The sequence below is a fragment of the Chiloscyllium punctatum genome, chromosome 19 (genome assembly GCF_047496795.1).
Source record: "Chiloscyllium punctatum isolate Juve2018m chromosome 19, sChiPun1.3, whole genome shotgun sequence".
Lineage (NCBI taxonomy): Eukaryota > Metazoa > Chordata > Chondrichthyes > Orectolobiformes > Hemiscylliidae > Chiloscyllium > Chiloscyllium punctatum.
The window spans coordinates 86,180,916-86,196,301 of NC_092757.1; the positions used below are offsets into that span (position 1 = coordinate 86,180,916).

The following is a 15,386-nucleotide window of genomic DNA, read 5'->3' on the forward strand; positions in this document are numbered from 1 at the left end:
GGGAAAAGACACCTGCCATTCACCTTATCTATCCCCCTCATGATTTCATAAACCACTATAAGACCATCCCTCAACCTCCTAAGCTCCAGTGAAAACAGTCCCAACCTATCCAGCCTCTCCTTAACCTCAAGCCCTCCATTTCAGGCAACATCCTGATAAATCTCTTCTGGATCCTTTCCAAATTAATAATATATTTTCTATAACGGGGAGACCAGAACTGGGCACAACTCTCCAGAAGAGGCCTCACCAATGCCCTGTACTTCCCCAAGCTCTTTACTGAGTGGACAGGCTGAAAATTGCAGTCATTTGTCCTCTCTGGGGCTGTAGCATCTCTGTCATAGACAGTTTAGAACCATCTTCTCAGTTAAGGATGTATCTGCTTGCTTTCCTCTGGAAATGAAAGAGTATGTTGTCCTATGTTACAATATGACAGAGTTTGTAGTGCAAGGGAAATACATTTTCTTCAAAGTAGGAGAAAGTGAGGATTCCTGATGAAGGGCTCCTGCCTGAAGCGTCTATTTTCCTGCTCCTCGGATGGTGCCTGACGTGCTGTGCTTTTCCAGCACCACTCCGATCTTTTCTTAAAAGTAGTCTACCATTGTTGAGAAAATGACAATTTTGCAAAAGATTTCATTCGATGCTGTTGTCACCATGAAGAACTGAGATTAGGGTTGTTGCACATGGGTGAAGAGTCCTCTCTGTTTGAAAGTAGCTTGTATCATTGACTTTAAAACCATTTGGGAAGTTTGCAGTTTAAGAGAGCCTCGCTATAGGCTGCCAACGGATTTCCCTTTCTGTACCAGGATTTCCTAGAATTAAGCAGCTTCAGAACACCTACATAAAATGGGATTACCTGTTTCACTAATGTGTCAAAAATGGACTACAGTATTTCCTGTAACTGATGTCGAAGAATGTAGGAGTGAAGGGAAAGGCTATAACACTAAAATGGCACTTGTGTTTTTAAAACCACAGATAAGTGTCTGCCCCAAACCTTTTTTTTTGGAAGAGGTAAGTTTATTCCAAATTGCACAACCCTCAGTTACCTATTAAGTGAGTTTGATTTCGGCTGTTCTTGTTGTTTAGATGAATCATCTTGCTGGGGGTATGTACAATGTTTGTTGAGCACCAAATCAAGCTGGCTCTTTTCCCTGACTACTGGGTTACCACATTAATGCACTTGATGCATTATGTGATTTTCCTGTTACGTTTTGAATTTATTTTGATGTTTTATTCTTACAGTTTAACACAGCTGTATGTGAAGATATTTATTCCTGGCCTTCCGGTAAGTAAATGCCGAATGTTGTTGCAACACTCGTCATTGAAACTGAAGTCTGTTGTTCAGCTGGAATGTGAACCAAATGAGAGCAATAAAGAGAATACTCTGTGGGTTAATGTATCACCAGGTGTGATTCTGAGGCATATGACTGAGGGACACTTGCCAGTTTGATTGCAAACTAGGAGGAGTAACTCAGAACAACCATTGCGGTATTAATGTTGCTGTGTTTGAAATCACTAATAAAAACCATGACAGAGGGCAGAATCTCACTAGAAGTCCGCAGTGGTCTTGAAGGCTTCTTTTGGTTCTTCCATGGGATGTGGATCTCCCTGGCATTGAGTGTCCATCCTTAATGGCCCATGACAGTAGTTAGGAGTTGACCACATTGCTGTGGACCATACAGAGCTGACCAGCATGGCGGCACGGTGGTACAGTGGTTAGCACTGCTGCCTCACAGCGCCAGAGACCTGGGTTCAATTCCCGCCTCAGGCGACTGACTGTGTGGAGTTTGCACGTTCTCCCCGTGTCTGAGTGGGTTTCCTCTGGGTGCTCCAGTTTCTTCCCACAGTCCAAAGACGTGCAGGTCAGGTGAATTGGCCATGCTAAATTGCCCGTAGTGTTAGGTAAGGGGTAAATGTAGGGGTATGGGTGGGTTGCGGGTCGGTGTGGACTTGTTGGGCCGAAGGGCCTGTTTCCACACTGTAATGTAATCTGTAATCTGTAATCTGGTTGGCGATTTCCATCCTCAATGATATTGGTGAATCAGATGGGATTTTATGATAATCATTGGTGGTCTTCTGGTCAGCATCACTGAGACCAATTTTAATTCCTGATTTATTCCTTGATTTTAAATTCCACTGGCTTTCCACAGTGGGATTCGGGTCAATGTCCCCAGAACATTAGCCTGGGCCTCTGGATTATCAGTCTAGTTACCTCACTATGTCACTATGTCACTATGCTATGTCACTATAAACAGCAGGGAAATAAGCTGCAACATGTGGGTTTCATTGCTAGAAAGTATTCTGCACGAATGAAACTGAGAAACCAAAAGTGCACCAACATCCAGTTGGAATCTCAGCAGGTCCGGCAGCTTGGTAATTATTGATTAATTATGTTGTTTCCTGTGCAGGAGGATGGCACTAACTAAAGTTTCACATGAGCACAAAATATATTTGTTGAAACTCTAATAGTTAGCTGTGTGATTTGTAATGTTTAATTCTGTAACCCAAAGCAATGCTGTGGAAAAGTGACTCCACTACTACTCTCCCCCATTTTGGTGCTATTTCCTCGATAGTCAGTTGGTGACATGTAAGCTTTTAAGGGCAACATCCCAATTATTTTCAAAAAATCATATTGTCTTAAAATTTCTGATCAAATTCAGATTCTTGAAGAAAATGTGTTTGTAGGTTTCTTATCCGTCTCACCTATGTTGGCTGCAAACTTCTTTTTGTAATTTTATTTTTTAATCTTTCTCTCTTAGGCAACATTTTTATATGAGTTAGAGACAAGATACCTTCAGAATCAGGTGTGTTTAATGAATAATTGTTTAGTTTTACTTTGAAAGTGCAAAAATCTTTTAGTTATTACAAAGTTCAGACTTGATTCACTTTTATTTGTTTGAGGACTGCAACCAATAAATTAGCTGACTCAGAAAATACAAGGTACGTCATTGACACAGTGACAGGAGATTGCATCGGCTAATTTTCTGAGTTCAACAATAGCTTCCTGGGAGATGTGGAGACCATCCCAACTTAATCTTGGAGTGACTATGTAGTACCACAGCCTAGAGGGAACTCTGGTCAGGGGTGTTTTCGAAACTCAAAGGCATAATTTTAAGTTGAGAGGAAAAAGATTTAAAACGGAAATGGGGGGGAACCTTTTTCACATGCAGGGTGGATTTGTACTGTGGAAAGAACTGCCAGAGGAATTGGTAGATGCGAGTACGGTCAGTACATCTAAAAGATATTTAGACAGGTTTGTGAACAGGGAAGTTTCAGAGGGATATGGGCCAAATGCAAGCAAATGAGCCTAGTTCAGGAAACTTGGTTGGCATGGACGAATTGGACCAAAGGGTCTGTTTCCTTGCTGTATGACTGCAATTTCAACAACATGCCAGAAGCTTGACACTATCCAGGTCAAAGCAACCTGCTTGATTGGCACTACATCCAGGAATGTTCAGTCTTTTCACCATTGCAGAGCGGTATCAGTGAATACCACCTGCAAGGTACTCTGCAGAAATACACCAAGGTTCCTTTAGCAGCACCTTCTAAACTCATGACCTACTGCCACCCAGATGGACAAGGGCAGCAGATATATGGGAACACCACCACCTTCAATTTCCTCTCCAAGCTACTTGCCATCCTGACTTGAAAATATATTGCAGTTCCTTCGCTGTTATTTGATCACAATCCTGGAGCTCCCTCCCTCACAGCACTGTGGGGGGGTACCTACACCAGTTAGACTGCAATGGGTCAAGGAGGCAACTCGCCACCATCTTTCTAAGGGTAACTAGAGATGGACAATTAATGCTGGCCCAGCCAGCAATTGCATCAATACCCAAGTAAGTTGGATTCTGTAAATGACCAAAGAGAACACTGTTTTTTTTGTAGCTAAGCCACTGTAAGCTAACATGCAGGGGCAGCAGTTGGTCTGTTTAGCAAACTAATCAAATGTTAGCCAAGTTTGGTAAAGTCTTGCTTCAATTGTAAAGGATCTTGATGAGACTGCACCTGGAATAGTGTGTGTAGGTTTGGTCTCCTTTCCTCAAAAAGGAGAGAGAGTGCAACAAAGGTTCACCAATCTTGTTCCTGGGATGACAAGATTGTCCTGTGAAGAGAGACTGGATAAACTGGGTGTTCTCCAGAGCTTCGAAGATTCCGGATAGTCAGGGTGGATGCAGATAAAGTGTTTCTCCTTTTTGGGGAGTCTAGAATCCAGGGGCCTGGGTTCAAAATGAGGGGAATGCTATTGAGGTCGAGAAGAGGAAAAGTCTTTTTGCTCAGAATGTGAATCTTTGAAATTCTCTACCTCAGACAGCTGAGTTTATTTAAAGTAAAGTCATAGCGATGTACAGCATGGAAACAGGCCCTTCGGTCCAACTCGTCTATGCCAGCCAGATATCCTAAATTCACCCAGTCTCATTTGACAGCACTTGGCCCATATCCCTCTAAACCCTTCCTATTCATCTACCCATCCAGATGCATTTTAAATGCTGTAATTGTACCAACCTCCATCACTTCCTCTGGCAGCTCATTCCATACATGCACCACCCTCTGTGTGAAAATGTTGTCCCTTAGGTCCCTTTTAAATCCTTCCCCCTCACCATAAACCTGGACTCCCCCACCCCAGGGGAAAAGACCTTGACTATTCACCCTATCGATGCCCCTGATGATTTTATAAACCTCTATGAGGTCACCCCTCAGCCTTTGACACTCCAGGGAAAACAGTCCCAGCTTAGTCAGCCTCTCCCTATAGCTCAAACCCTCCAACCCTGGCAATATCCTTGTAAATCTTTTCTGAATCCTTTCAAGTTTTACAACATTTGCCCAATAGCCGGTTTATAGATGTCTGATTACCAGTGGTGTGAAGGGGTATGAGGATGATGTGGGTAAAAGGCGTTGAAGTGTTCAATCAGCTATGATAGTATAAAATGGTGGAACAGGCTCAATGAGCTGAAAGGACTATTCTTGTTCTGTTATTTGCCCACTTTACTATTCGTTTGATAAGCTCAAGAGAAATATGAAGTGCTAACTTGTGTTCTCTCTCTCTCCAGGGAATAATTCTGCCACAGATTGTCACTGGTTTAGTGGCTAATATTTTCAATGCTGGGATAAATTACATCCTCCTGTATGTGCTGACAATGGGCGTGCCGTAAGTAGCGTAAAGTTTTCTTTTGAAAAGGAAATAAAATGAAATTGCAACCATGTGTCTGTGATAGATCTTCCCAGTATTTCTGTTTTCATTTCTCATGTATTTCCTCCCCACTGTTACCCAGGTTGTTCATGTGAAAGGCTGCATAAATTCGTCATGATTTGGCGGTGCTGGTGTTGGACTGGGGTATGCAAAGTTAAAAGTCACACAACACCAGGTTATAGTCCAACAGATTTAATTGGAAGCACTAGCTTTTGGAGCGCCGCTCCTTCATCAGGTGATTGTGGAGAAAGGAGCAGCACTCCAAAAGCTAGTGCTTCCAATTAAATCTGTTGGACTGTAACCTGGTGTTATGTGATTTTTAACTGTATAAATTAGTGCCACTATTCTCTAGTGCTGTCCCTCCCCTTCATTTGATGATTTCACCAGCTGAGATTGTTAGGTAAATCTCTAGGTTACACGAAGGGCAATGGAATAGACACCATCTACCATGATCTGAATTAATAGTGCGGCTTACTTGAGAAGCTGAACAGCCTCTTCCCTTTCCATGTGCTGGCGAGAGCTCTCATGTGAGAGAGTGCATTGAGGGACACGGACAAATGCCAGTGACAACTGCCCAAAGTCTACTAGTCTTCTTGTGCAGAGTTGTCCTCGACCGATTGTTACAAACTGGTTCATTCCACCATCCAGGGCTACGTGCTGAGGTTTGTACTAAAGCTAAGGTAGCCATTATAGAGGTACCATAAGGGAAAGATTACTGCTTTTCTGTCATTGTACTCTGAGGGTCTGGAAGCTTTGACTTGCTTGAGTTCTGTCTGAAGAATGTACACCGGTGAATATCAAGAGCATTGCAAGTTGTATTGAGGTGCCGAACAGTGGAATCTCGTGTATGAAGAAAAGTTTATTGCACTTCTCGGTTTGCAGTCATAGCATGTGGGATAAATTATGGAGTCATAGAGATTTATGGCATGGAAACAGACCCTTTGGTCCAACTTGTCCATGCTGACCAGATATCCTAAATTAATCTCGCTCCATTTGCCAGCACTTGGACCATATCCCTCTAAATCCTTCCTATTCACGTACCCTGTAGGGAGATACAGTAGCACCTCGACTTGCGAACTTAATCCGTTCCGGGACCCGGTTCACGAACCGAAAAGTTCGTGAACTGAATCAATTTTCCTCATTTGAATTAATGTAATTCCGATTGATCCGTTTCACCATGTCATACTGCTTAGCGAGATCAGATACGCGAGCACCATTCTCGTGTTTAGCTGTTATTTCCTCCTTCGTTTCCACAGTAATACATTTAGGCTTCTTAACATCACCATCACTCCCACTTTTCACTTTTTTGGGAGCCATAATGAGGGCTAACTTAATGCAAAAACAAAAAAAAGCGTAAGAATGCTTGGACGTAGCAACGAACGATGTTCACAGCGCGTGTGCGCCAAAGATGAACTGAATGAGATCACGCGGGGCCCGGGAGCTTTTGCGTTCAAAGTGTGCGTAGTAAAGCAGAACAATGAAACCATGTGGTTGCACATGGGCTTTTTGCGTTCGTACCTTCATTTGTACCTTGAATTTCGTACGTACGTTGAAGCAAAATTTTACGTACAATCCTGTTTGTAAACCGATTTGTTCGTGAACGGGGTTGTTCGTATGTCGAGGTGCTACTGTAGTTGAATTTTTATTGCAAGTTCTCTAATATTCAGTTTGAAATAGTATGTATTTTTTGTTTTGCCAATTTTCTGCATAACTTGATATTTATCCCTCAGCCAGCACCTAGAAATCTTTACCCCTTTGCTGTCAATGGAACTCTACTGGGTGCTCAATGGTTGCCCGTGTCCTACATTACAACAATTCAGCCACACTTCATTGAATGTGACATGCTTTGGGATGTGCCACGGTTACAGAATGTACCACATTAAATACATCGATGCCAGTTAATATATAAAAGCAAGTTTCTTTTAAAATCTGCTTTTGATATGGTGTGCTATCCTTGATTCGGCAGGTTTGAAGTGGTATTTAATGAGTGAACTTCATTTATTTCCAGGGGCTCAGCTGCTGCCAATGTTGCCTCTCAGTACTGTCAAATGATTCTCCTGTTCATATACATTAGATGGAAAAAGTTGTATGTTGAGACCTGGAAAGGTAATAATTATTTGTTTCTGAGCAACTTGAGTGGAATATAAATACCATCACAGATTGGGAGGGTTGAATGGCCTGCTTCTGTTCTGCACATTTCAAATAATTGCGTGTGTGGCTTTCTGCCTTTTTCCTTTTCTTTTTGTGACTTTTGCTGGGGTCATGGGGTCTAGCATTTGTTCTGTACTGAATGAGTGAATACAAACATTGATACAAAACAGAAAATGCTGGAGAAACTCAGCAGGTCTGGCAATGTCTGCAGTAAGAAAGCAGAGTCAATGTTGAGTTGTCAACTCTGCTTTCACCCCGTGTGTGCTGCCAGACTTGAGTTTCTCTGGCAATTTCTGGTTTTCTTTCAGATCTCCAGCGTTCGCAGTTCTTTTGTCTATCTTGTGTTGAGATGTTGAAAGGCAGCAAGTGACTATTTGAGTGGATTTTGGACAAGTCTCATTGATCTGATCTTCTCCAACGATTTTGTATAAACCCTATCTCTCAAGAAGCCTCTCCTTTCACTTTCATTTTGATTTGCTCCCCTCCCTCCCTATCTCTCCATCACCTTTTCAATGCCCTTAACTGGTTTAGCACGTGCTCGATTAGAGATCATGGGTGATTTACTGGTGGTTAATCAATGAAAAAATATCACTGATTTCAAGTTGGAGGAAACAAAAACATTCAGTTGTGTGTAGGAGCGTTGCCTGACACACAAAATCGCTGGTAATAGGCGAGATGTGGCAATAGTAGTGAGTGGGTCCCCTCCTACCTTGTTGAGCTGCTGTGGTCAATTGCAATGCCTCTTCCAATACTAGCTGAGACACAAGGTCAGCCCTGAGACCATTCCTCAATCCAGCGGCTCAAGCTCATGTCCCAATATTGCATTAACCTTTTGCCACCTAGGGAATTATAACAGAATTTGAAGATTACTCATTCCGGAGACTTGCTTCATTGAGCCGGCAAGTGGAAACCCAGAGAGAGAGGGAGGGCACAACAGACAAGCAGCAACTTCTCTCGGGCAGCAAGCCTTAAGGAAGCTGCCATATTCTGGTGGGGGACAGAGTGAAAGAATAGGCATTTCCCATGGCCATGTGGCTAGGAATGTGCAAGCAGATGTCATTACCTGTAGGTACAATGCACCCCTCATCCTCCCGATTTCAAACTGTATACAAAGATATTAACAATGTTAACATACTGTAACCCAGACCAAGAAATGCATGGAACCCTTCACTTTCTGATCATAAATAAGCTAGTAACACGCCATTCATTTTCTTTTTGTTTTGAAGGAGAATAGTCAGGTGCTCTATTTCCAGAATGCCTCATCTCTGGAGCATTGGTGGCAGTATCACTGGACTAGTAATCCAGAGGTCCAGGCTAATGCCATGGGTTCAAATCCCCCCACAGCAGTTGGTGGGAATATAAAATTCAAATAGAGTTATTTGGTTGAATTCAACTTTTATTCTGGTCTGCAATTCATAATTTGAATTTTTTTTCTTTCTGCTCCTCCCTTCTTACCTCTGCTTTTAGAAAAGGAATTTCCTGATTTTTGTATTTCTTTGGATGTTATCAACTCTATCATTTTGTTCTTGCCTAGGATGGTCTGTTGACTGCTTGCAAGAGTGGGGCCGTTTTATAAAGCTGGCAATTCCCAGCATGCTGATGCTGTGTATTGAATGGTGGACATATGAAATTGCAATTTTCCTTACGGGTAAATAACGTCTTGCTGAAACCCCCGAGCTTTCTATCAATCAGGACCCAAAAGTCTTTTATGTTAGGCATACATCTCTTGAAACTTCCAGTGAAATAATTGACTGCCAAACTGTAATTTAATTATGACAACTTGCATTTATGAAGCATTTTCAAAAGAACATATGATGATTCACTTGAACATTATTGAATACGGAGGAGACACTAGGACAGGTAACCAGAACTTCATTTCAAAGAAGGATCTCAAACGAGTAAAGAGTGAGAGAGGTAGAGAAGTGGGGTATTTTAAGGAGGGAAATTTCAGATCTTTACGGCCAAAGCAGCTGAGAAAGAATGACATTGAAAGAGTCTGAAGACTGAGCGTAGGGGTGAACTTTATCACCATCCATCTTTAATCAATGGAGTAGTGAACCAACTTAGAAAACAGGCAAAATGCTAGATGATAGCACCAGTTCTGTGTACACTTCTGATCATTGGACTGCAAAAGAGGTTTGCAACATTTGGAGGTGGTGCAGAATTTGGCCTGACTCTGGTTATAAGCGGGTTGTGTTTTGAAGAAATGTTTTTACAATCTTGACCTTCGCTCCACAGATCAGAGAAATAAAGCAATAGCTTGTATCTCCATAGCTCCCTTCAAATGTAATAAAACTACCCAAGGTGCTTCACAGGAACATTATCAAAACTGAATTTGATGCTGAGTCACCCAAAACAATATTGGAGCAGATGCTCAAATGCTTGGTCAAAGAAATAGGTTTTAAGGACGCAAAGTGGTATAGAGGTTTAAGGAGGAAATTCCAGTGCTCATAGCTTGGCAGCTGAAAGTGCAGCTCTCCATTTTTACTTTTAAACCATCTGCTGTATTTTCCATATTGTAACCCCTCCCTATCAGTCGCCAAAGTCTTACCAGACCATAGAGCTACTGTCTCACCTGAGAGTCATCACACCTTCGGCAAGGGGAATAGTTGATAAAGAGAATCCTGCATGGTAACCTCAGCCAGTGTGGGAATTGAACCTACTCTGTTGGTATCGCACTGTATTGTCAACCAGCCATCCAACTAACTAACCCCCTCACCCTTCACGACACTTCAAACAAAATGTGCTTAGAACAGTCAAACACTTTAGGATGCCTTGAAGTCATGCAAGTCAATATATCTATACAAATTTTCCTTCCTTTGACATTTCTTACAATATTAAAGTCTGCTGTACTATTCCATTTATTACAGGATTAGTTAATGAAGTAGAACTTGGAGCACAGGCCATAATTTACCAAGTTTTATCAGCAGCATACATGGTAAGATCGGTATTTGTTGAGGTTGCAAATTATTAGCTTAATTGTTTCAAACTAGAAATTGTTGCTTCAATGCAACATATAGAACTGTGTAGCTATTAAAAAATATTTATGGAGTCATATTTCATAAAAAATGTCATTATTTACTGAATTCATTTTTGTTTTCCCATTTATCGGGACCATCATTTTTATAATTGGCAGTGGCAGTTTGGACATGCACCATGCACAATTGCTTCTCTGATTGTTTATGGTTATTCAGTGTAACTATTAACATCTTCATAGAATCCATACAGTGTGGAAACAGGCCATTTGGCCCAACAAGTCCATACCGACTTTCTGAAGAGTAACCCACCCAGACCCATTCCCCCTAGCCTATATTTACTCCTGACTAATGCACCTATCCTACACATCCCTGAACACTATGGGTAACTTCCCATGGAAATGGCACATCTTTGGATTGTGGGAGGAAACTGGAACACCCGGAAGAGAAACACGCAGAAATGGGGAGAACATGCAAACTCCACACAGACAGTCACCCGAGGCTGGAATCGAACCTAAAACTCTGGTGCTGTGAGGTAGCATTGCTAACCACTGAGCCACCATGCTGCCAGGTCTTGAACCTGGTGCCACTACTGTTTCTACCCATTTAGATACTAATAATTAACAGCCTGTTCAGATATGATATTATACACCTCTGGAGCAGTTGGGTCTCAAACCCAAGTCTCCTAGCTCAAGAGATAGAAATGCTACCACTGCAAAGTGAATAAATCTTATTTCTAACTTCTATTCATTGCACTCCAGCAAAAAAAAAGCATCACTGCCAACTGAAGCTTGTTGAAAACAATCACTTGGTGTCCAGTTTTATTTTGCCTTCTTCCCTCACTACTGAGACCAAATAGTCAGCACTCACAACATTCTACTAGTTTTTATTTACGATTCTGTAACCCACATTAGGTATTCAGTTTTGATGGAACAAAAGTAAAATATCGCACAGAGGAATAACATGAGGAAAATAGAGTCAGCTGTAGTTGTGGTTATGATGCTGTTGTTTCCCTCTACAGATCCCTCTGGGGTACAGTGTGGCTGTCAGTGTTTGTGTGGGGAATGCGTTGGGTGCTGGAGACTCTGCACAGGCTAAGACCTGTGCCAAAGTCGCTCTGCTGTGTGCTGGTGAGTGCTTGGTTTAGAATTTGTTACAACGGTTGGTGTGTTAACTGCCTACAGTCTCCAAAGAGAATTATTTGTCTACAAAAAGAAATTCCTAGGGCTTGTGGAAATGGGGCGAGCCAGAACAGGTGTGGTGGACTGAATGGCCTCTATTCAAATGCAGTGTAATCCATTGCCTCAATTCCTTGTGCAGTTTTCAGTCAGCATTATATTTCCTGCTCCCTCTTGTTTTCAGGAGTCAACACCTTGCTCTGCCATGGTAAGGTCCTAGGGAGTGTTGCCGATAGGAAGGAGACCAGAATTGCACACGATATTCCAAATAACAAGTGACGGTGTAAATTGACTAACGAATTAAAATGTGTGTTGACCTGATGTCGTGGTGATAGTTTACTCATTTCCCACAGTACATACAACAAGCATTGTTTGTGTTTACCCAAGGCTTTCATTATCTTTGCTGTTTATATGGCCTAGTTATCGCCCTATTCTGTCTCAGTCGCTCCCTGCATTTTTCACCTTCCCCTTCTTTTAGTATTCACATCCCTTTATCCTGTTTCAGTACCCTTATTCTTCAGCTTTATCCCAGTTTACTTTTTTTACTCAAACACTTGTGGCTGAAATTTTAACCAAGAGCTAACTTAAATTGATTCAACCACCATTGACTAACCTGCCCTTTGATGAATGTCCTCCCAAAAGATGGGTGGAGCCATGTTATCATTGCCTGGTAGACAATAGGTGCAGGAGTAGGCCATTCTGCCCTTCGAGCCAGCACCACCATTCATTATGATCATGGCTGATCATCCTCAATCAGTATCCTGTTCCTGCCTTATCCCCATAACCCTTGATTCCACTTTTGTCCCAAGTTATCATTTGCACAATGCTCAGGTCTGATCTGAGCACCACAAAGATAAGCCAATATTGGAAATGGTGTAAATGATCACATCTCTCTCAAAATCACCAACACCACTCCATTTTCTGCTGCTGATCTCAGAGGCAGACAAAATATTTGAAGTCTCAGCTCCTTTTCATGACTCATTGATACAGTGGTGATGGCGGATGGGGGTATGGTTTGATACTCTCATGAGCAACGATGTCTAAGTCTCGGCCTAGTGTTCTGCGCAATGTCCCTGACAGTAGTTGGGGACTGGAATGTCAGGCCATTCTTTCCCAGGAACCATTTTGCCATTTTTCCTGCCTTCAGTGTGTCGAGTAACGTGCTGTAGGTTGTGAGCAAATCACCACCTAATAAAAGCAAAATACTGCAGATGGTGGAAGTCTGAAACAAGCACAGAATGCTGAAGAAACTAAATAGGTCTGGCAGCAAAAAGAAAAACCCATACTGTCAGACCTGCTGAGTTTCTCCAGCATTCTATCTCTTTATCCCAGTTACTACAGGTTGGTTATGGTTAACTCTATAAAACAAAATCTGTTTTCAACTGTGACTAATGCTTCTCATGGCTTTTTTCCTTTCACAATAATACAGGTGCATGTGTCACTAATTAAGGTTATTTTATAAGGTCCGATCCATTTTGGCACAAATCCTAATCCAGTGCAACCTTTACTAAGACCCTAGCTCTCTTTTCGGTTTCTCAGCCTGTTCTCTTGCTGCTTCTACTTCCACATTGTATATAATCTGCTGATCCCAAATATTTTGTCTCAGTCTGTGCAGTTCCTTGTACAGGTCTCTCTCAAATTGTTTCACTCTATCATGGGTCCTTGTTATAAGTCATAACATCCTCTTGCAATGCATCACTCTTGCAATAGCTCTTATGGAGTGAATCTAGTTGCTCCACATTGCCCACAGATCCATTAGGATACTGGGCAGTAAATCTAGCCATCCCTGCTCTGCCTTCTGGATGACTTTATTTACCACACTCTTTAATGTTCTATTCATTCGCTCTGCCATCTCCAAACTCTGCAGAAGGAGACATAAAACTTTTGTTTGATTCAGAGTAACATAGCTTCCTTCATTGCTCATAGTCAAATATGCTCCTGGATCTGAATCCATCTGTAATAGTGTTGTAGGAATCTACCGTGCTTGGTAAAAAGAATGACTGGAGATGCTGGAAACCAGATTCTGGAGTAGAGTGGTGCTGGAAAAGCACAGCAGTTCAGGCAGCATCGGAGGAGCAGGAAAATCGACGTTTCGGGCAAAAGCCCTTCATCAGGAATACATGCTTGAGCTACAGTAATGGTTGAGCAGTCTTCTATAAGACAAGGTTCCATCCACCTTTGGCCAGACAGTAGGCATTCCCTGAGTAGGTGGGAGAGTTCCCATGAAAACGATTTGTAACTTCTTTGATGGCCCTTTGGTCTGGGCTGACATGACCTAGTGGCCCTGACTGGTCTTCCTGGGTTATATTAGGCACATACCTAGTATTGCTGACAGTGTTTTGCCATGTCTTTTCCCATTCTTTGCCCCACTTCATGTGCCCATCCTCCCCAGCATGACGTCACTCCCATGGTGTGCATTTCCATGGTACAGCAATGTAGAAATTCGGAGCAGGCATCTGACCCTTCAGTCCTGCTCTGCCATTCAGTATGATCATGGCTGATTATCCAGCTCGGTCCCCTGTTCCTGCCTTCACCCCATTCCCGTTGATCCCTTAACCTGAAGAACTATATCTAGCTTCTTCTTGAAAACATTAAATATTTAGGTCTCAACCACTTTGTGCTGGTGAATTCCACAGGCTTACCACACTCTTGATGAAGACGTTTCTCCTAATCTCAGTCCTCAATGGCCTACCCCTCTCCTTAGACAGTGGTCTCTAGTTCTAGACTCCCGAGGAACATCCTTTTCGTATTTAGCTGTCTGGTTCTGTTAGAGTTTTATATGTTACTGTCAGAGAGCATCCCCCCCCCCACCCACCAACACTCCCCACTTTATTCTTCTGCATTCCAGCATTTTTAGTCCTAACCAATACTGTCTGTTTTCACACATCACTCCTGCCATCCCAGGAATCAGCCTGGCAAACCTTTGTTGCACTTCCTGCATAGACACAAGATCCTCCTTGTAAAGACTAAAGTGTATGCAGTACTCCAGGTGTGTTCTCACCAAGGGCCTGTACATTCTCATAAGGTTAAGCTGAATGCGGGCTGGTGCTACCACCTTTTACTCTTCACCAGATACTATTGGCAGCACCTTTTACTGGTCCCTATTCTTCCCATCACTATGGTTGCCTTCTGTATCTCTGTGTAAATTGACCATGTTCATCCCCTCTGGTCCAATTGTTGCTGCTGCCACCTGATGCTCGGAGTCTGTTCCAGCTGCTGCCTATTGATTACTTACTTGATTAAGGACCATTCCCTCTGGTGTGCATTAACCTTTATCACTGCTTTCTCTCTATTGGTAGTCTAGTATCTTCACTGATTCCTGAATTACCATTTCATGCTGTATGTGACGTAGTCCTGTTTAACCCCATGCTACTGTATAATCAAGAAGTACCCCAAAAATGTAGCTCTTCTCAGTGTCAATGGTAGCCCATTGAGTCACCAAGCTAAGGACCCTGGGATACGTCATCCTGGCCAATCATAACCTGCTAGCTCTAGGAGTCTGCAGCGCCAGTGCCTCTGGTACAGCACCTACTTTCCCAGTCACCCAACTCCCAAGGGAGGAGCAACAGTGAAAGGGGTTAGGGGTTGGTACTGGAATGGGGTGGGGGTCAGTTCCTGCAAGACGGTGAGAGTCCAGGATCATAAGTGAGAGCACAGTGGCGGCTGCCCGCAGCCAATCCCTGCCCTGTGTCTGTGCTCCCCATTGTGCATAAGTTATTGAAGACTGGTGTCCCCACCTCGGGTGAACTGACGTGCAGCCCCCACAGGTTTACCATAAGAAACTATAGAAGGTGCTGTGCACAGCCCAGACCATCACAGAAGCCAACCTTCCGTCCATGGACTCCACTTACATGGCTCGCTGCCATGGAAAGGTTGTTGACATCTCAAAGTCCC

At 42.8% G+C, this 15,386-nt stretch overlaps 1 protein-coding gene across 2 annotated transcripts in view; it reads left to right on the plus strand.

Annotated features, from left to right (window-relative positions):
* Positions 1–15,386, plus strand: part of LOC140491568 (multidrug and toxin extrusion protein 2-like) — a 42,795-nt gene that overhangs the window by 18,668 nt on the left and 8,741 nt on the right. For both annotated transcript variants that reach the window (XM_072589955.1, XM_072589956.1), the window contains 7 exons: positions 1,240–1,282; positions 2,757–2,801; positions 5,049–5,146; positions 7,197–7,294; positions 8,874–8,987; positions 10,210–10,277; positions 11,336–11,444. In XM_072589955.1, the coding sequence (XP_072446056.1) occupies positions 1,240–1,282; positions 2,757–2,801; positions 5,049–5,146; positions 7,197–7,294; positions 8,874–8,987; positions 10,210–10,277; positions 11,336–11,444 (575 nt within the window). The remainder of the gene's footprint in view (positions 1–1,239; positions 1,283–2,756; positions 2,802–5,048; positions 5,147–7,196; positions 7,295–8,873; positions 8,988–10,209; positions 10,278–11,335; positions 11,445–15,386) is intronic.